This window comes from Schistocerca gregaria, chromosome 1, assembly GCF_023897955.1.
Source record: "Schistocerca gregaria isolate iqSchGreg1 chromosome 1, iqSchGreg1.2, whole genome shotgun sequence".
Lineage (NCBI taxonomy): Eukaryota > Metazoa > Arthropoda > Insecta > Orthoptera > Acrididae > Schistocerca > Schistocerca gregaria.
In genome coordinates, this window is record NC_064920.1 from 424,652,985 (window position 1) to 424,675,570 (window position 22,586).

Consider the following 22,586-nt stretch of genomic DNA (forward strand, 5'->3'; position numbering starts at 1 on the left):
GATTTCAATAACAGAAATTCTTCCACCGGAAGTCAAAGACAGACAGAAAATATCTGTTAATTACTGGTAAACAAAGCAATTTGTCACTGAGAACCCAAAGATAAGAGAAGACTATGAGTCTGTTTTAAATCCTTCTGATATGTCATTTGCTGTTACTTGTTTAAAGAAGTGGTGGACTTTTTCTCACTGTGTTTGCTATATAATCTGATTAAAGGATTGTAGAGATTTTGTTTATTATTGGTCCTCTGTTATGATAGTGAATATTGAGTAATTTATCTGTTACTGATTTATATGTTCTTACATCTTGGCTTAATCTTAATGCTTTCTGGTCATTACCCCCAAAATTTATGCACAGCTACAGCTCACCATTTACAGAATAAACGGGCATGTAATCACAGCAACAATTAAAAATGTATTTTTCCAAATTTACTATTGATTGCAAGTATTGTTCAGTCCTGAAACATTGATTTTCTGAAAATTAAGGGTGGGAAGAAATCTCATTATATAATAAGTTTAAAGTCCAATAAATTAACATCATCAATAAATTTTTACTTTGACATTTTTATATAAAAAGTGGCCATTAAATGTGTAACATGCATGATTTTGGTGAGAGAATAGTGGAGGATGCGAGAATAGGTGTTGCTTAAATGCTCCATCATTATGGGCTCAGACAGGTCAATTGGGACTGACCAGCTGCCATGTTATTCTCAGCCAATGATGTCATCTGGATGAAGTATGGAGAGGTGTGGGGTCAGCATACTGCTTTCCAGACCATTGTCAGTTTTACAAACATTGGAACTACTGCTTCTCATTCAAGTAGCTCACCAACTGGCTTCAAGAAACTGAGAGTACCCCGCTCCAGCCCTCCCACCAAGGAAAAACCCCTGGCGGTACTGGGAATTGAACGCAGGTCCTCTGCATGGCAGTCACCATGCTGACCATTCGGCTATGGAGGTGGAGGATGAGAGAATAGGTGTTGTTTAAGTGTTGCTGCACTGCTGTGTCTGAAGTTATCAACTGGATTTTGAGACTGTTAAATGTCAGTGACTGAATGGCATTCATAGGGCCTTTAAAACTGGTAAATGTGATTCCGGTTGGAGCTACTGGTGGTAGTGGTCGTTTGCATGAGGAGCCCTTGCTTATGTGAATGTGTGTGTGTGTGTGTGATTCCCTTGCTGAAGAGGACTTTGGCCAAAAGCCATAATACACAAGTATTTTTGTTATACCCATCTGTAACTCAATGGGCCAACTTTATGGTGAGTAGCAATCTGTCCTTTTCCTAATCTTGTTGATATTCCAACCTGGAGTTTCCAGAATATGATTTTAAATTTACAGGAACTTACTTTCCAGTTTAGTGAAACAAAGGATTAATAAATCTTTGTAGCACCTGGAATAACATTAGGCATGTAGGTTATGCAACATGCTGAAAACCTGGATTCAGATAAATCAGTATTTGTAAATACCAAAGCCTCTGTAGCTGAACTTATAATAAAGAATCTTCTTTACTTCTGAGTAATTAATTTTGAAAGCTGTGACTATAGGAACAAAGATGTTTCTGCTATAGTAATGTGTTATATCTCTCAAACAGTAGGAAATAAATTTGTGTGTTAGCTTAACTGTATTAGATTCATTTAGTGTATTTATCATCCCTGTCTCATGAAAGTCTTACATTGGAAAAATATTCCCTTTATTACTGCATAAGAGTAAGTATATTTTAGATTACTGCACAGTAAAATCACAGTTATCACACATTATACTGATATGTTTAATTCGTGCTGCAGAAGAGTAATTGGCACACAGTACTTATACTGCAAATTTTTATCAGAAGTGAGCACTAGAAAATTCCTGGACACTTCAGTCTTCTTGCAAAGTTGTCTTTCTTTATATACTTGAGGAAAAACAAGAAATTCTGTCAAATACTGAAGGAAGAACCAGTAAATGATCTAGAACATGAAACCTACTGAATATCTTAGTTTGTGTGGGGGGGGGGGGGGGAAACAAGATAATGAATACTGCAGACTACAAAAAAATGTTCATTTGTGGTAAATCATGAGAGATAATCCGATAAGCCAATATATGACAGAAATATTGCATAGATTAAAGTGAAAAAGTACCTAACAGAAAACAGATGCCCACAAGATGAATAAAAAATAATGAATGTGTGTTTTAGTTTTAAGAACAGTGTGTGATTTCATATGAAACACACTATATGTCAAATAAAAGAGAGCAATAAGGATTCTGTAATGCATAACAATGTACACATCTGTGAACCATGGAACACTCACAGTTTTTCAGTTAAAATATGATAAGCCTGAAATTTTTTGTAAAACAGTGAGTGACGTACCCTTCAATTTGAAGACACACGAAGAAAGCATGAAAAACTGGTGGATAAGTGAGCATATAGTAGATGACAACTGCCCAGAAAGGTTTCATTTGATCGGATCTAACAACTTGTACAGTGTCATTTATCTAAGTTCTGATAGCTGATCAGAAGTTGACATAAAGAGAGTGGATGGAATAATTTCACAACTTTATGGACTGAGAAACAACTGAAAAGTTTTTTTCCATGTGTTATCAAATCTGCTAACCATTAGAGATTACTATTAGACATTATTAAGTGTAGAGAACAAAGTAATATAAGATACTGGGCATGGTGAGATGCCAAAATATTTACATGGAAGAAAATTTTTAACTGTAGCACTTGGTATATGAGCACTTGTCTTCAGAAGCTCGTAATGCTACATGAACAAGAATGTAAGAGAGGTAATGTCATCCATTACAGAAAGTTTTCTAATGCTCTAATGCATATACATAGAACAGTGATACGTGCTCTTCATGCACATCAAAACTAACTATGATGCTACATCTAATGATAACATTTTAACAGGTCAATCAAATACAATCCTGTTGACAGGCAAGAAACTGGCAAATTTCTTATATTTTTGCTGCATTACAAAAGAACTATAAAACTATTTTAAAGCTTTTTAAGTAACAGTTTCCTAATAACTGTTTTACATACGGTACTCTGCTTTAAAATTTCCTGTTACAATATCTGAAGCACCTCAAGCTGTGAATAAATTGTAAACCCAATAACTTTTACATTAAATTATGATTCATGTTTGTTCCATGTAATAAATACCAATGTCTGTTACCATATGAAATGAGACCTTAAGCTTATAGCAGAACAAACAAACTCATACACTGCAGGGGACAGCAGGGCATTAACAGCAACATTAACAAAAATGCTGATTTCCAGTCTCTCTGAGACAATCTTATACATTTTTATTTGTTGTGTTAAGAGAGCTTTAGCTAACAAAGGATGGATTAACATCAGGCACGGCTTTCTGGTGATCACCACTTGGAAAATGTATGAGATTATCTAAACAGTGAAACTAGATTACACAGTGATACATAGAACTAGTGATACATAGAACTGAGCACATATCAGAGAGCACCACGTGAAAATGCATGAGAGTATCTAAAAAATGAAACCAGATTACAATTTCATGATATCTTGTCTCTTTCAAATAACTGAGATCTGAAACAAATGGAATCATCTGCTATGACTATGTGTCACCAATTCTGATCACCCAGGAAAACTGTGTAATATTAAGATGTAACAAAACAAAAATTAAGAAAGGCAACCCGTTCACCTGAAGCAGATTGATACATGGTGCATAAACAAACGTAACAGCAAAAACTTTACTAGCTTTCAAGCAACTGCTCTTTTTCTCTTGGAAGTACATTGCCAAATTTACTACTTGTAACCTCCAATATTCACAAGCTTGATTGTACAGAAGAAAAATCACTCTGAAAATGCTGACCACACTCTGTGGTGAAAATCTAAATTATGTGACACTATGGCAACATTTACAGCTGTATAAATAGTCTACCCCACTTAACCTTCTCTCCTCTTCCATCCCTGCTCCACCCTCAAATCAAATCTGCATTTCCTGGTTATCTTATTGTTTTCTTGTACTCCCTTCAGCTCAGATAACAAAAGCTTGGTATTCATTCTTGTTGTGCAGTTCTTAGAATGGGTTTAATTTCTCTGTTATATGAGAACAGCCAAATTTACCTTTTCACTTATAAACTTTCCCATGCTTAATCATGCTTCTGGCCTCCATCTTGATTTATTTTGATTGGTACAGTACATACCCTATTTCTGTAGTTAACTACTCCTTGACCCACCTTACATATAATGATATGTTTTTAAAATCAATATTACTGCTCAAAATATAGTTTGAGCAGTTCTAACTAGCACTATCTTCATTTTAATTTCTTGGCCTACTCATTTCCACGCAAGCATAAATCAGGAAATCCGCATGACAAATGTCATACAAATTGCCTTTTGACAAAAAATATTACTCTGACAGAGACTGATCAGTCACAGCTAAGATACAGACAAGGCTGATAAAGCTGCTCCCATAGCAGCATCTCCTCCAGATACAAAATCAATTGGCAATTGATACCAATGCTGAACTTCTGCCTGCAGAACTTTATTACGAGTTAGTGCTGAGCCAATACCTAATATCCGCTTTATACTTGAATCCAACAGCACTTCTCTTGGCATCATGCTATATTTTAGGAAGGCAAAGTGAAGAATTATAAATTTTGTATTATTAATTATGTCTTTTGTAAGTAATTTATTAATAATGTCTGTTTAAAAGTACATTTAATTTTTAACACCAGAACTAAGTCTATGTTTGTAAAAGGATCATCTTTCTAAATTACTATTCAATGAGAAGACAGGGTGAAAGGGAGAAAAAGAAAGATAAAGAAGACAATCACACACAACTTTCAAAAACACAGATTATATGACAACAGTTTTAAAGAAGATATCAGTTATTTTGAAACGTATTATCATTTTTTACCTTCATTCCCCCCTTCCTCTCTGTTCCCTTAACATATCCTTGATATATAGGGAAACATTCCACACGGGAAAAATATATCTAAAACCAAAGATGATGTGACTTACCAAACAAAAGTGCTGGCAGGTCAATAGACACACAAGCAAGCACAAACATACACACAAAATTCAAGCTTTCGCAACCAACGGTTGCTTCTTCAGGAAAGAGGGAAGGAGAGGGAAAGATGAAAGGATGTGGGTTTTAAGGGAGAGGGTAAGGAGTCATTCCAATCCTGGGAGTGGAAAGACTTACCATAAGGGGAAAAAAGGATAGGTATACACTCACACACACACACACACACACACATATCCATCTGCACATACACAGACATAAACAGATAGGTTTTTTGTTTTTTTATTTCAGCCTCATGTTACACTTTCCACCTTCTAATACCATGTCACCCTCACAACACCCCCACAACATTTACATTACCTCCGCAAACATGCCTTCACCCTAGCCAGATTACGCTCCCATATTTTATTTTCTCAGGCTTGTCTGACATTTGGCATTACCCCCAAAGGCCTCACACTTAAAGTTCCCATCTCTGGCTGCAACCCTTCTTTCCATCAGTTCATATACCAGTTCCAAACTGAACAATCCATTGCCCTCACCCACCTAATCCTTCACCTACACATCAAATCAGCCAATGAACACACCCGTCAACTCCTATCCTTAATAAAAGTCCTCAATCTTTCCTCTCCCACATCCACACCGGCTGTTCAGAGCATCCTCCTACAGGCCAACTGCAAATTAGAACAGCATGCCACCCTCCACCTCAAAAAACTATTCAATCTCCTGGTTTCCCACCTCTGGAAAGGAACTCATTCACCCTTCACAACCTTTCCAGCAAACCTCAACCTCCTCTCATTGTCTGCTTGTGTCTGTGTATGTGCGGATGGATGTGTGTGTGTGTGTGTGTGTGTGTGTGTGTGTGTGTGTGTGTGTGTGCGTGTGTGTGCACGCGCGCGCGCGCGCGCGCGCGCGCGAGTGTACACCTGTCCTTTTTTCACCCTAAGGTAAGTCTTTCCGCTCCTAGGATTGGAATGACTCCTTACCCTCTCCCTTAAAACCCACATCCTTTAGTCTTTCCCTCTCCTTCCCTCTTTCCTGAAGAAACAACCGTTGATTGCGAAAGCTTGAATTTTGTGTGTATGTTTGTGTGTCTATCAACCTGCCAGCGCTTTTGTTTGGTAAGTCACATCATCTTATATATGAGCTGTTCGGGGGAACAAAATGGTAAGCACCAAAATCACAGTTTCGAGATACAGCGCATCTAAAGTTTCAATTGATATGCAAATCTGAATAATTTTTTTTTTTTTTTGAACAGTTCTTTTATTCTGTAGTGATTCTAACATCTATCTTCTACTATACAGACATAAATGAAACTCAGAATTGACTAAAACAAATGAAATATACAAAAATTATTACATTACCATACACCATTAACAACGCATACTGATAGAACATTGCATGTTAAACTTTACAGTAAGTCTTCAACACTTTACTGAAACTGCAGAATCATTCATCACTCTCATTACTAATGACTTTTTCATCTAAAACTGTTGGCTTTAGTGACAGGAAAAATCCATTGTGGACAGGAGGTATGTAATTTAGGAGCGACAGGGCATCAGCAACTTTCTTTTTTCAATAAGCCTTGGTCCATTGTATTTAAGTCAGAGCGTAGGAACTGATCCTTCCCTTCCACGTTTCCTGAAGCTTATTTTATGCCAAATGTCATGACAAAATGTCTCGCTGATGAATAAAGATGATGGATATTCGGAAGTCACCTTCCACCTACATATTTTCTTTAGGTTGACATCTCGATCATCAACTGTCTTCTTTCTGAAGACAAACACTTCTTTAGAGTGTCGTATTTGATATAAATCCTCTCGTTTCATATTATATACAAGCAGACTTCCTGATGATCTCACACCACTGATCTGGACTGTACACATCTTGTACTTGTCGGCAAATGTAATTTTCAGTTGTACTTCAGGAACATAATGGTATGTACATGCACTTACCATTATGTTTGTGAAACGTACTAAAGACAGTATATTTACAAAATAACATACCTCTGAGTCATTTGAATAATTAGGAATGTATTCTGGATCCCTCTCAAAGATTTTAGTATCAATGGAAGTATATTCCTCGTCTTCTGCCATGTTCACTGTTGCCATAATCTCAGAGATGTTTATACTTGCCGCCATTCTCTCTGTCACTTACCATTATTTTTCCGCAACAGACGGACAATGGCGCTTACCATTGAGGTCCTCCCTGACATCTGTTGAGTGAATTTGGAACTACTAGTAAGTTTACTGCAATGTGCATCGTACAGGTGGTGTCATTAGCCATCTACCGCAAAATACACGGAGATGGCGCTTACCATTGTGTTCCCCCCAAGCAGCTCACATATAAAACAAAGATTCCAAGACTTACCAAGCGGGAAAGCGCCGGTAGACAGGCACAATAAATAAAACACACAAACAAAATTTCTAGCTTTCGCAACCGATGTTTGCTTCTTCAGGAAAGAGGGAAGGAGAGGGAAAGATGAAAGGATGTGGGTTTTAAGGGAGAGGGTAAGGAGTCATTCCAATCCCGGGAGCGGAAAGACTTACCTTAGGGGGAAAAAAGGACAGGTGTACACTCGCACACACACACACACACACACATATCCATCTGCACATACACAGACATAAACAGATAGGTTTTTTGTTTTTTTATTTCAGCCTCATGTTACACTTTCCACCTTCTAATACCATGTCACCCTCACAACACCCCCACAACATTTACATTCCCTCTGCAAACATGCCTTCGCCCTAGCCAGATTACGCTCCCATATTTTATTTTCTCAGGCTTGTCTGACATTTGGCATTACCCCCAAAGGCCTCACACTTAAAGTTCCCATCTCTGGCTGCAACCCTTCTTTCCATCAGTCACTATACCAGTTCCAAACTGAACAATCCATTGCCCATCTTAATTTCTCTTTTCGTTTGTACAAGTAGTTTCACTTTGTATTCATCTTCCCTTTTTCCGTAATCTACCATACATTTTATCTTGCCTAATTATACTCAATAATACATAATTTACTTCCAAACCATAACCTAAAATTTTTTAACGCTTTCAACATAACCGTTGCTATAAAATCCACTGTTCCAAGTTTACAAACATTTCGTGTAAACTCGTGTATACTATTTCACAGCTTCAGTTCCTTTCACCCATTAAACAACCATCTCAGTTATTTAAAACAACTTTCGTTTTATTTCCATTCCCGTTTTTCCCACATAACCGATCATTTTTTAGCAGCTTCCCACAGGTTTACACATTATTATTTCTTCATCAAACAATTGTTAGCCTCATTCTCATAACCTGCCAGTACACAACCAGTCCTTTGAATACATTTACACACATATTTTTCGAGATTTTATTCGAAATTTTTTTTCGAATTTTATTTTTTCGGAAATTATTTTTTCGAAACTTTTTTTCTTTCGAAACTTTTTTCGAAAATTTTTTTTCGAAATTTTCTTGAATTTCCCCACCCTTTAACGTGATCTGGAGACAACATAACTACCTAACCTTTGCACCCATTGTTGTTCACCAACCTAAGTTCAGCACAGGATCAACATAGCTCATCTCAAACCAACACTTTTTCGACTTTTTTCACACCTATATCTCTCCCTATATAAATTTCTATTTACTTTCACTTTAACCTCATATTACCCTTTCCACCTTCTAATACCATGTCAACCTCACAACATCCCTACAATGACCCCATTAAATTTTATTTACATTCCCTCCGCAAACATGCCTTCACCCTAGCCAGATTACGCTCCCATATCTTATTTACTCAGGCTTGTCTGACATTTGGCATTACTCCCAAAGGCCTCACACTTAAAGTTCCCATCTCTGGCTGCAATCCCTCCTTCCATCAGTCCTTATACCAGTTCCAAATGCACATCCATAGCCCTCACCCGCCTAATCCTTCACCTATACATCGACTCAGCCAATGAACACACCCGTCAACTCCTATCCCAAATCAAAGTCCTCAATCTTTCCTCTCCCACATCCACACCGGCTGTACATAGCATCCTCCTACAGGCCAACCGCAAATTAGAACAGCATGCCACCCTCCACCTCAAAAAACTATCCAATCTCCTGGTTTCCCACCTCCGGAAAGGCAACTCACTCACCCTCCACAACCTTTCCAACAAACCTGAACCTCCTCTCATTGCACACAGACCCAGTCTCTCCCATCTACTCAATCTCCCACTTACAGCTCCACTCCCCCCAACACCGCAAAATTCTAATCAACACAATCTGGAACCACAACACCCCAATTCAGTAGTTACCCTTTCCTCCAAACCCCTCTCCCAATCCGAAACCTCTGTCCTATCCAAAGGCCTCACCTTCAGCCCCACCCCCAGGTTCAACCAAACTGCCCTTGTCAAAGATTTACTGTCCTACACTCGTAGTCGCTGCTGGAAATATCACTTGGCCACGAAGAAAAATAACCCCAAAAGTGCCCCACTTGTGACAGAATACTTCCCGGGACTGGATCAGACCTTGAATGTGGCTCTCCAGCAGGGATACGACTTCCTAAAATCCTGCTCCGAAATGAGATCCATCCTTCATGAAATCCTCCCCACTCCACCAAGAGTGTCTTTCCGCCGTCCACCTAACCTTCGTAACCTCTTGGTTCATCCCTATGAAATCCCCAAACCACCTCCCCTACCCTCTGGTTCCTACCCTTGCAACTTCCCCCGGTGTAAAACTTGTCCTATGCACCCTCCCACCACCACCTACTCCAGTCCTGTAACCCGGAAGGTGTACACGATCAAAGGGAGAGCCACGTGTGAAAGCACCCACGTGATTTACCAACTGACCTGCTTGCACTGTGACGCTTTCTATGTGGGAATGACCAGCAACAAACTGTCCATTCGCATGAATGGACACAGGCAGACAGTGTTTGTTGGTAATGAGGATCACCCTGTGGCTGTCCAGCACAATCTTGGCACAGTGTTACACCGTCCAAGTTATCTGGATACTTCCTACCAACACCAACCTATCCGAACTCCGGAGATGGGAACTCGCCCTTCAGTATATCCTCTCTTCTCGATATCCGTCAGGCCTCAACCTCCGCTAATTTCAAGTTGCCGCCGCTCATACTTCACCTGCCTTTCAACAACCTCTTTGCCTCTGTACTTCCACCTCGACTGACATCTCTGCCCTTACTCTTTGCCTTTAAATATGTCTGCTTGTGTCTGTGTATGTGCGGATGGATGTGTGTGTGTGTGTGTGTGTGTGTGTGTGTGTGTGTGTGTGTGTGTGTGTGCGTGTGTGTGTGTGTGTGTGTGCGAGTGTACACCTGTCCTTTTTTTCCCCCTAAGGGAAGTCTTTCCGCTCCCGGGATTGGAATGACTCCTTGTCTCCTTACCCTCTCCCTTAAAACCCACTTCCTTTCGTCTTTCCCTCTCCTTCCTGAAGAAGCAACCATCGGTTGCGAAAGCTAGTAATTCTGTGTGTGTGTTTGTGTGTTTTTTTCATTGTGCCTGTCTGCCGGTGCTTTCCCGCTTGGTAAGTCTTGGAATCTTTGTTTTTAATATATTTTTCCCATGTGGAAGTTTCTTTCTATTTTATATACATATGTTAAAAACAAAGATTCCAAGACTTACCAAGCAGGAAAGCGCCGGCAGACAGGCACATGAACAAAACACACAAACACACACACAGAATTACTAGCTTTCGCAACCGATGGTTGCTTCTTCAGGAAGGAGAGGGAAAGACGAAATGATGTGGGTTTTAAGGGATAGGGTAAGGAGTCATTCCAATCCCGGGAGCGGAAAGACTTCCCTTAGGGGAAAAAAAGGACAGGTGTACGCTCGCGCGCACACACACACACACACACACACACACACACACACACACACATATCCATCCGCACATACACTGGATATGTGTGTGTGTGTGTGTGTGTGTGTGTGTGTGTGCGCGAGCGTACACCTGTCCTTTTTTTCCCCTAAGGGAAGTCTTTCCGCTCCCGGGATTGGAATGACTCCTTACCCTCTCCCTTAAAACCCACATCCTTTCGTCTTTCCCTCTCCTTCCTGAAGAAGCAACCATCGGTTGCAAAAGCTAGTAATTCTGTGTGTGTGTTTGTGTGTTTTGTTCATGTGCCTGTCTGCCGGCGCTTTCCCGCTTGGTAAGTCTTGGAATCTTTGTTTTTAATATATTTTTCCCATGTGGAAGTTTCTTTCTATTTTATTTACATCATAATCATATATATATATATATGTGTGTCTGTGTATGTGCGGATAGATATGTGTGTGTGTGTGTGCGCGAGTGTACATCTGTCCTTTTTTTCCCCTAAGGGAAGTCTTTCCGCTCCCGGGATTGGAATGACTCCTTACCCTCTCCCTTAAAACCTACATCCTTTCGTCTTTCCCTCTCCTTCCTGAAGAAGCAACCATCGGTTGCGAAAGCTAGCAATTCTGTGTGTGTGTTTGTGTGTTTTGTTCATGTGCCTGTCTGCCGGCGCTTTCCCGCTTGGTAAGTCTTGGAATCTTTGTTTTTAACATATTTTTCCCATGTGGAAGTTTCTTTCTATTTTATATATATATATATATATATATATATATATATATATATATATATATATAAAACAGAAAGAAACTTCCACATGGGAAAAATATATTAAAAATAAAGATTCCAAGACTTACCAAGCGGGAAAGCGCCGGCAGACAGGCACATGAACAAAACACACAAACACACACACAGAATTACAAGCTTTCGCAACTGGCAGTTGCTTCGTCAGGAAGGAAGGAAGGAGAGGGAAAAATGAAAGGGTGTGGGTTTTAAGGGAGAGGGTAAGGAGTCATTCCAATCCCGGGAGCGGAAAGACTTCCCTTAGGGGAAAAAAAGGACAGGTATACACTCGCACACACACACACACACACACATATCCATCCGCACATACACAGACACAAGCAGACATATATATATATATATATATATATATATATATATATATATATATATATATTTTTGTGTGTGTGTGTGTGTGTGTGTGTGTGTGTGTGTGCCAGAAGAAATACTTATAAGAAAGCTGATTTTAATTATATTCTATTAATCGATTAGGTAGCTAACTGAATTATTATAAAGCAAAATAATAGATCAGCACTTTTATGATTAATAAGTTATTATTGTACTGTGGCCATTATTTCTTAAAGAATTTGATAAACATGATATTAATCAATAAGCAAGTAACAGTAACACATCAGAAATTTCTTAACTGCAGTACAGTACTTGTTCTACGTAAGGAACAAAGATAATGTGAGGAAAGCAATTTCTTCTTCTTCTTTTTCATGAAACATTTCTGCTTATGACAGTTGGCCACAAAGTCTCTTCCAATATTTTCTCTCCCCCCCCCCCCTCCCCCCCCACTCAGTCTACTGTTCAGCATTTCCTGTCACTGTAGACCTTTCCAATTCACATTACCTTTTACCTGGTTACTCCATCTCGTTTATGGTCTTCCAACTCATCTTCTTCCAGTTTCTGTTCACTCCAAGGCTGTTTCAGTTAGTCTCTCTTTTCCCATTCTTTTAACGTGGCCAAACCGTTTCAGCCTATTCATGTCTATAGGTTCTTTTACAGGATTTATATGAAACATTTTTTGTATTGGTTCATTTCTTATTTTGATGACTCTCATATTACCCAGGTTTCCTTGTAGAAAGTGCACCTCTCTTTCATCTTTCTTTGTCCAGGTCCAACATTCTGAGCCATAGGCCAAAACTAATAGATAATAAGATTTGTATATCATAATCTTTGCTTTGGCAGATATTTTATGATTCCCGGTTAAGTCTGATTCACAGTAATAAAATTTTGAGCAATTTTCTATCCTCTCCAAATTCTGGATGTTCCTTTCCTGGTTAGCTTATTTCCTAGATTTCTTAAAGCATTTGCTTCTTTAATTATTTTTCCATTGAAACTTACACCCTTTATTTCTTCATTTTCCCTACTCAATTTAATTGCCTTACTTTTTGTTAAGCTTATTTCCATGCCTGTTTCTTCAATTACCATCTGCCAGCTATTTAGTTGTTTGTCCAATTTCTGCTCATTGTCTTCTGATATTATCACATCATTAATTGATTTTCATAGCACATGCTGTTGACCCTGGGTGAACTTTCCTTATGACACTGTCTATGGCTATATTAAAAGTAAAGTCATCAAGTAAAATAGAAGAGATTTCTGGCATTCCCCAAGGTAGTACTATAGGCCCTTTGCTGTTCCTTATCTATATAAATGATTTTGGAGACAATCTGAGCAGTTGTCTTAGGCTGTTTGCAAATGACACTGTCATTTAACAACTAATAATCAGAAGATCAAAACAAACTGCCAAATGATTTAGAAAAGATATCTGAATGGTGTGAAAAGTGGCAGTTGACCTAAATAACGAAAAGTGTGAGGTCATCCACATGAATGCTAAAAGGAACTCATTAAACTTCGGTTACATGATAAATCAGTCTAATCTAAAAGCTGTAAATTCAACTAAATACCTAGGTATTATAATTATGAGCAGCTTCAATTGGAAGGCTAACCAAAGACTGCGTTTTATTGGCAGGACACTTAGAAAATGTAACAGACCTACTAAGGAGACTGCCTACACTACCCTTGTCTGTACTGCTGCACAGTGTGGGATCCATACCAGATAGGACTGATGGAATACATCAAAAAAGTTCAAAGAAATGCAGCACATTATGTATTATCATGAAATATGGGAGAGAGTGTCACAGAAATTGTACAGGATTTGGGCTGGACATCATTACAAGAAAAGTGTTTTTCATTGCGATGGAATCTTCTCACAAAATTCCAATTACTAACTTTCTCCTCCGAATACGAAAATATATTGTTGACACCGACCTACAGAGGGAGGAACGATCACCAAGATAAAATAAGGGAAATCAGAGCTCGTACGGAAAGATATAGGTGTTCATTCTTTCCACGCACTATACAAGACTGGAATAATGGAGAACTGTGAAGGTGGTTCAATGAATCCTCTGCAAGGCACTTAAATGGGATTTGCAGAGTATCCACGTAGATGTAGATGTAATGGTGAGAGCACACTTCAATGTCGATATCCTCTATCTGTTCTAAATCATTCTGACTTTTGCCATTTATTATAATGCAGTGCAGGCATTTGTCATATGTGTTTCTGATTCTGAGTTGCATCCTTTTGAAAGTTCAAGTCTATTCAGATCTTGCAACATCTCTTCCCTTCTAACAGTGTTGTAAGCATTTTTGTAGCTCTGAATGTAACTAACTTTTCTCAATTCCCATTTTCTTCTACAACCTGTGTAGCTCTAAAAATGGCATTGTTGATCTTCCAGGCCTAAATACTTGTTGTTTTTCTCTTAATTGTGGTTCTATCTTGTTCCTGATTTTCTGTGCAATTATCTTTTTGTAAATATTCATGCAATGTTGCAGTAATGCTATTACTCTGTAGTTGTTGCAGAACGCCTTGTTATCATTGTCAAATATAGGTACATAATTCCCTCTGTTCAATCATCAGGAATCTCACCATAGGTTCATATTATCCTTATTATTATAAACAGCACCTGAATTCCAATACAGACTATTACAGGAGGTTTGCCATTTTTCCATTTATAATATGCTTTCTCTAAAACTAGCTACATATCTTCTCTTTCTATTTCACCATGTCATTTATACATCTTTTCCTCTGTAATGGTATTATTTCTTTCATCTCCCTCCATTTCATTGTGCGAATTTGTTTCATCCTAGTCTTCATACAAATTCTGGAAGTATTCTTTTGGTTCTTTCAAAATTACTTCTTACTCCGACATGGATATTCCTTCTTTGTTGATGACTTGTAAACTCTTTTCTTTTTGCTTCTTCCTGTTACCTAATATGTGTAACAAGATCTTCTTGCCATCCTTAAAGTCCTCTTCTATTCCTTTTGTGAATTTTTCACAAGATATTTTCTTAGCCAATGCTATAGTTTTTCTTTTGTCCCTTTTATATTCCATTCTATTTTTGAACCATTCTTCCCAAAGGCCAACAAATCAACAGTGGCTGTCTGCAAGCAGACTACACTAAGTATGGAACCAAAGATTTACTAGTGTAAGAAAAGAACCTAACAGTCTACCATTTGTTATATTACATCATAATTTATGTCTCTTAGAGTAAAGATTAATATACTGTCAGCGCAACTTCAGTATAAACTAAATATTAATGTAAGTTTAATATGCAGAATTGGCTAAAAAACTAAGAAATAATATTAAATCCAACAGTAGGATATAGAATAGTAAACTAGTTTATCAGAGTAAATGTAACAATTCATGAAATAGTAGAGGCACTGAGTCGTCAGCAGGCACTTAACCAAGATTGCAAACTTCACTAACTTGGAAATCAACTAATTAGCTAGGAACTAAATTGAATAAACACATTAATATATGTGCATTATTATTTGCAGATGATAAAGTAATAATTGAAAGTGAAAATTATCTCCATTTAGCAGCACCTTGGCCAGACTAAATATATAGAGAACTTAATCTAGATATTTCATTGCATACGACTAAAGTTATGGTCATGAATTCCCAATGTGGTCAAAAATATTAGTAAACAACAAGATAATTGAATAGCTGTTACAGTTTGTATATCTAGGCTGTGATATGAGTTACAATTATGACAACAATGTGGATGAAAAGTTAAACAAATTTCAAGCAATGTGTGGGATAATAAACAAAACAATTCACTACAACACCCAAAAAGTTAAATTTTATAAAATTATGGTGATTACCCCCCCCCCCTCCCCCCCCCCCATGAACCATGGACCTTGCCATTGGTGGGGAGGCTTGCATGCCTCAGCAATACAGATAGTCACACCATAGGTGCAACCACAACGGAGGGGTATCTGTTGAGAGGCCAGACAAACATGAGGTTCCTGAAGAGGGCCAGCAGCCTTTTGAGTAGTTGCAAGGGGGACAGTCTGGATGATTACTGATCTGGCCTTGTAACACTAACCAAAACAGCCTTGCTGTGCTGGTACTGCGAATGGCTGAAAGCAAGGAGAAACTACAGCCGTAATTTTTCCCTAGGGCATACAGCTTTACTGTATGGTTAAATGATGATGGTGTCCTCTTGGGTAAAATATTGCAGAGGAAAAATAGTCCCCCATTCGGACCTCCAGACGAGGACATTCGTATCAGGAGAAAGAAAACTGGCGTTCTACAGATAGGAGCATGGAATGTTAGATCCCTTAATCAGGCAGGTAGGTTAGAAAATTTTAAAAGGGAAATGGATAGGTTAAAGTTAGATATAGTGGGAATTAGTGAAATTCGGTGGCAGGAGGAACAAGACTTCTGGTCAGGTGAATACAGGGTTATAAATACAAAATCAAATAGGGTACAGAAGTAGGTTTAATAATGAATAGGAAAATAGGAATGCGGTAAGCTACTACAAACAGCATAGTGAACGCATTATTGTGGCCAAGATAGATATGAAGCCCGCACCTACCACTTTAGTACAAGTTTATATGCCAACTAGCTCCGCAGATGACAAAGAGATTGATGAAATGTATGATGAGATAAAAGAAATTATTCGGTAGTAGGAAAAGGGAGAGAAGGAAACATAGTAGGTGAATATGGATTGGGGGGAAGAAACGAAAGAGGAAGCCGCCTGGTAGAATTTTGCACAGAGCATAACTTAATCATGGCTAACGCTTGGTTCAAGAATCATGAAAGAAGGTTGTATACATGGAAGAAGCCTGGAGATACTAGAAGGTATCAGATAGATCATATAATGGTAAGACGGAGATTTAGGAACCATGTTTTAATTTTGCAAGACATTTCCAGGGGCAGATATGGACTCTGACTACAATCTATTGGTTATGTACTGCAGATTAAAACTGAATAAACTGCAAAAAGGTGGGAATTTGAGAAGATGGGACCTGGATAAACTGACTAAACCAGAGGTTGTACAGAGCTTCAGAGAGAGCATTAGGGAACGATTGACAAGAATGGGGGAAAAAAATACAGTAGAAGAAGAATGGGTAGCTTTGAGAGACGAAATAGTGAAGATAGCACAGGATCAAGTAGGTAAAAAGACGAGGGCTAATAGAAATCCTTGGGTAACAAGAGATATTGAATTTAACTGATGAAAGGAGAAAATATAAAAATGCATTAAATGAAGCAGGCAAAAAGGAATACAAGTGTCTCAAAAATGAGATCGACAGGAAGTGCAGGGATGGCTAGGCGACAAATGTAAGGATGTAGAGGCACATATCACTTGGGGTAAGATAGATACTACCTACGGGAAAATTAAAGAGACCTCTGGAGAAAAGAGAACCACTTGCATGAATATCAAGAGCTCAGATGGAAACCCAGTTCTAAGCAAAGAAGGAAAAGCAGAAAGGTGGAAGGAGTATAGGTGATATGACACTGCGTGAAGAGTTTGACAGAGCACTGAAAGATCTAAGTTGAAAAAAGGCCTCAGGAGTAGACAACATTCCATTAGAACTACTGACAGCCTTGGGAGAGCCAGGCCTAACGAAACTCTATCATCTGGTGAGCAAGCTGTATGAGACAGGTGAAATACCCTCAGACTTCAAGAAGAATATAATAGTACCAATCCCAAAGAAAGCAGGTGTTGACAGGTGTGAAAATTACCGAACTATCAGTTTAATAAGGAACAGCTGCAAAATACTAACACACATTCTTTACAGATGAATGGAAAAACTGGTAGAAGCCAACCACGGGGAAGATCAGCTGGATTCCGTTGCAATGTTGGAACACGTGAGGCAATACTGACCCTGCGACTTATCTTAGAAAATAGATTAAGGAAAGGCAAACCTATGTTTCTAGCATTTGTAGACTTACAGAAAGCCTTTGACAACGTTGACTGGAATACTCTCTTTAAAATTCTGAAGGTAGTAGGGGTAAAATACAGGGAGTGAAAGGCTAGTTACAATTTGTACAGGCACCAAATGGCAGTTATAAGAGTCGAGGGGCATGAAAGGGAAGCAGTGGTTGGGAAGGGAGTTAGACAGGGTTGTAGCCTATCAACGATGTTATTCAATCTGTATATTGAACAAGCAGTAAAGGAAACAAAAGAAAAATTTGGAGTAGGTATTAAAATCCATGGAAAAGAAATAAAAACTTTGAAGTTCGCCGATGACATTGTAATTCTATCAGAGATATCAAAGAACCTGGAAGAGCAGCTGAATGGAATGGACAGTGTCTTCAAAGCAGATATAAGATGAACATCAACAAAAGCAAAACGAGGATAATGGAATGTAGTCGAATTAAGTCGGGTGATGCTGAGGGAATTAGATTAGGAAATGAGACACTTAAAGTAGTAAAGGAGTTTTGCTATTTGGGGAATAAAATAACTGATGTTGGTTGAAGTAGAGAGGATATAAAATGTAGACTGGCAATGGCAAGGAAAGCGTTTCTGAAGAAGAGAAATTTGTTAACATCGAGTATAGATTTAAGTGTCAGGACGTCATTTCTGAAAGTATTTGTATGGAGTGGAGCCATGTATGGAAGTGAAACATGGACGATAAATAGTTTGGACAAGAAGAGAATAGAAGCTTTCAAAATGTGGTGCTACAGAAGAATGCCGAAGTATAGATGGGTAAATCACATAACTAATGAGGAGGTATTGAATAGAATTGGGGAGAAGAGGTGTTTGTGGCATAGCTTGACAAGAAGAAGGGACCGGTTGGTAGGACATGTTCTGAGGCATCAAGGGATCACAAATTTAGCATTGGAGGGGAGCATGGAGGGTAAAAATTGTAGAGGGAGACCAAGTGCAAAACAGGAACGACTCCTCAGAATGACATCAAATTTGAACAGAATATTGTTGGAGAAGAGGGGAACATTACGGAAACAAAAAAAAAAAAAAAAAAAAAAAAAAAAAAAAAAAAAAAAAAAAATGAAAATTTTCTGTTAGAAAGTGCTGTAAGCATCATAATGTAAATGGGATTGACTACAATTGACGGATGAATCGCAATACAATGGCTATGGTGTGGGTTGAACATTGAACCAAACACACTGTGCAATGTGCATGAACACAGACCTTCAGCATTCAATAGTTGAGGCACAATTAGTTTAGTAAGCCTGTCCACTATGGCAAGATTGTACGACACTGGAAGGGAAAAATCAGTTTTTAAATTGTTCTGAGGCCAAAACTTGCATAAAAAGCAACAATGAAATTGGTTTTTAATTGTTGTGAGATGCGCACAAGATATTTTCACTATGCCATCCACCATTTTCTGCCACAGGCTGAAACTGAGAAATGGCACCTTATGCAACAGATCGGAGTGTCTCAAGCTCATGTTCAGAATGTGTTGTGCATTACATGCCTTCAGTTCAGCTATGTTTATATTCAAAGCACTGAAACAGCATCTCTGAGATAGCTTCACAGCCAGAAATCAAATGGATTAAGATCACATGATCTAGGATCTAGATATCCCAGTGGCTATAGGGAGATGATCGCTGATAATTCTAAAATTTCTAAAATGCCTCTCCAGCAGCTGCTCCAATGACTGTATAATGTGCAGAGGAGCGTCATCTTGCAAAACATGATCCTATACACACAGCCACATTGTTGAAGGATTGGAATCACTTTGGTGCATAGAAGACTCTCCTAGCATTTATCAATTACAGTACAAGTAGTAGGACTGATAGGGTCCACTTCCTCAAAAAATACGGCCCTACGACAAATGAAGTTGTCAACTCACAACACACAGTTACCTCTGCAGAATGAAGTGGTACCAATTGATGTGCAAATGGATTTTCATAGCTCATATTCTGAAAGTCTGTGAATTCACATGTTCTTGGAGATGGAAATAGACTTTGTCTGTCCACAGAATGTTCCATGTCCATTCATTGTCAACTTCCATGTGAACATGAAATTATGGAGCAAATGTCTGTCTTACTAGCAGGTCAACATGAAGTAACTCCTGATCATGAGTAATTTTGCATGGATAGCAATGCAGGATGTTTTGTCGAATTTTATGTACCATGCTCACAGGCACATCAAAAGTTCAGGCAATTCCCCGAGCACAGTACACAACTGCTTGGCCCCTCTTGCAATGCTGTGGTCACTTCTTCTACTGATGTTTTCCTCTCTCTGCCACATCATTTTTTTTAAAAAAAACCTGGCTTTTCAGGTTTCATAATTATTTTCTCCAGACCCTTGGCAGGAATGGCCCACCACCTTTTTTGATAACCTTGAGCGTCTGAAACTTCCGCAGAGCTACTGATGCACAGTCACACAGTCACGAGTCTTGTAAATTTTTTTTTTTTTTTAACTAACTGTAATCTACTGCTTACAGCACCATCTCGGGGTTCCATTACAGTATTTTGTTTCCATAACGTTTCACCCTTCTTCAACAATATTACATTCAAATTTGACATCATTCTGAGCAGTGATTTGTTTCTTACAACTTTCTGAAACTTTAATTACAATCACGCCCTCTACATACTTTCTAAAGGTACTTATTTGCTGAAAACAACTTGCTGTATTTTTTTTAGAGCTGCATGTAAATTATTCTCATTGAAATTGCTATACTAGAGGAACTCTACAGTTTAATTAGTGAAAATGAGGCTTATATAATAATTCTCAGGAACTATGGCTGCTATACATATCATCAAATTCTATTACTAAAAAAGCTATTATTGATGGAAAACTATCAGGCTTCCAGCCAAGTAGCAGTGTTAAAATACTATGACACTTTGATGAGTGTGATGTTCATCATCTTCTGGTGATGTCAGCTGGAAACCAGAGAGCTTTTCACCAATGGTACACACTGAGAGGGCCTACGTTCATGTACAACTATTATTATTTTTATAGGTTAGTTAGTTAGTTAGTTAAATTACTTGTTCCATGGATCATGAACACAATTCTTTCGTAATGATGTGGAACGTGTCAAAAGGTGTGTTCTGATGATTTTAGCTATGTTGTGCATTCTCAGTATTCTAACAAACAAATTTTTTTAATTATGTGCAACTGGAGAATACATATATCAACATAAAGCTTACCTGTGTAAATTTTCAATAACACCACTACACAATGCACGAAATACTTGTCCCAATGACAGATTACCTAAATCAATGTTTGTAACTGTTGCATTTTGTTCAGGACTATGCCTTTCTCCCAACAATGTTGGTATCACTTTCAGTGATGAAACTGCATTTTCCTCAGCAGCCAAAACCAATATTTTTTCCCACACTTTAGCTGTAAACAAAAACGTTTCAGCAGTTACAATCAGATGTATCATTCTAAGCTAGGCCATAAAGAACTGAACTATAAAATACTGTCAAATTTATACATGTAATATCTGGATGTCGAAAAGAGAATAGTGCCTCTGTTTAAATAGAACCAATCAACATAATACTTTCACCAATGTGATAATGGGGTTTTTATTTTATTACAAATAATAAAAGACTATCGTGTTTACAACTTTAACAGTAAAAGATATAAAACTTAGATCTACTATATAAATTTGCTACATGATTATCACAATGAGTACCTACTAATGTATTGAAGCAACAATATTAATGTAATTTAAAACAACATGAAGGTAAGAAGATGAAATAGTTCATGTATTACTCATAGATCATGAGAGATGAAAAACATTTTGTATTTATACCAATGTTCTTAGCAGAGCTCAAATGATATCAAGCGAAATTATGGGAGACATCTGGTTGGTTAGATGATTAGTTAGTCTTGTGTTCTGTAAATTACATTTATGATAAATTTGATATATAGATTGTGCTAGGTGAACAGCAATTCCATACATTCATTAAAATCCTGGGTGATGGAATATACCATAATTAAAAATGGTATTGAAACTAAAAGAAACTATGGCAGTATATTAATTCATTTTTAACAGTCCCAGTCAAAAATAGTAGTGAATAAGAAATCATAAGATAAATGTGGTTACTGTATTCAGTTATTGCAAATATTTTGATTCTGTCCCCACACTTTTATTTAGCTAGGTGCACAATGGTTAGATAATTATACAAATGGTAGCATTAAAGAATAAAATTTCTTTTCTGGTGCATTCAAATATTAAATGGGTTGTGTTCAATGCAGAAGTTTCAGACTTCAGAGAGTCTACAACCAGAGAACTGCAGGTATTGGAGGTAATGAGATGCAGACAAACACAATAAAAAGAATACTAGAAATATATAAGCTTTCAGACGAAGTCCTTCCTCAGAAGTGGAACTGTCACACATTCACACAACAACAACAACAATTCACACACACACACATGATTACTGTCTCCAGCTGCTACTTAGCTGCAATCACTGTGCTGCATTCTACGTTGGCATGTCTACTAGCAAGTTGTCTGTCTGCATGAATGTGCACTGTCAAACTGTGGCCAAGAGACAGCTGGACCATTTAGTTGCAGAAATTTAATTGCAGAAAAATCTGCCCAAACAGATGTGCTTCTCTTTAATGACTGGCTCATAGCCTTTGCCATCTGGACTCTTCCTAGCAACACCAGCTTTTCTGAAATGCAGAGGTGGGAACTCTCCCTACAACATATTATTCATTCCTGTAACTCTCCTGGCCTCAACCTTTGTAAACCCCTGTGCTCCACCTGTCCAACACCTTCCCGATTCCATTATAGTACACGTGCCTTGTATCCCA

The 22,586-nt window shown here is 38.1% G+C and overlaps 1 protein-coding gene across 3 annotated transcripts in view; it reads right to left on the bottom strand.

Annotated features, from left to right (window-relative positions):
* Positions 1–2,954: 2,954 nt before the first annotated feature.
* The window catches only part of LOC126350882 (sedoheptulokinase-like), a 119,696-nt gene continuing 100,064 nt past the window's right edge, over positions 2,955–22,586 (bottom strand). For all 3 annotated transcript variants that reach the window (XM_050002557.1, XM_050002556.1, XM_050002555.1), the window contains exons 7-8: positions 20,969–21,164; positions 2,955–4,577 (exon numbers count right to left, since the gene is read on the bottom strand). In XM_050002557.1, the coding sequence (XP_049858514.1) occupies positions 4,394–4,577; positions 20,969–21,164 (380 nt within the window). In that variant the 3' untranslated portion in view covers positions 2,955–4,393. The remainder of the gene's footprint in view (positions 4,578–20,968; positions 21,165–22,586) is intronic.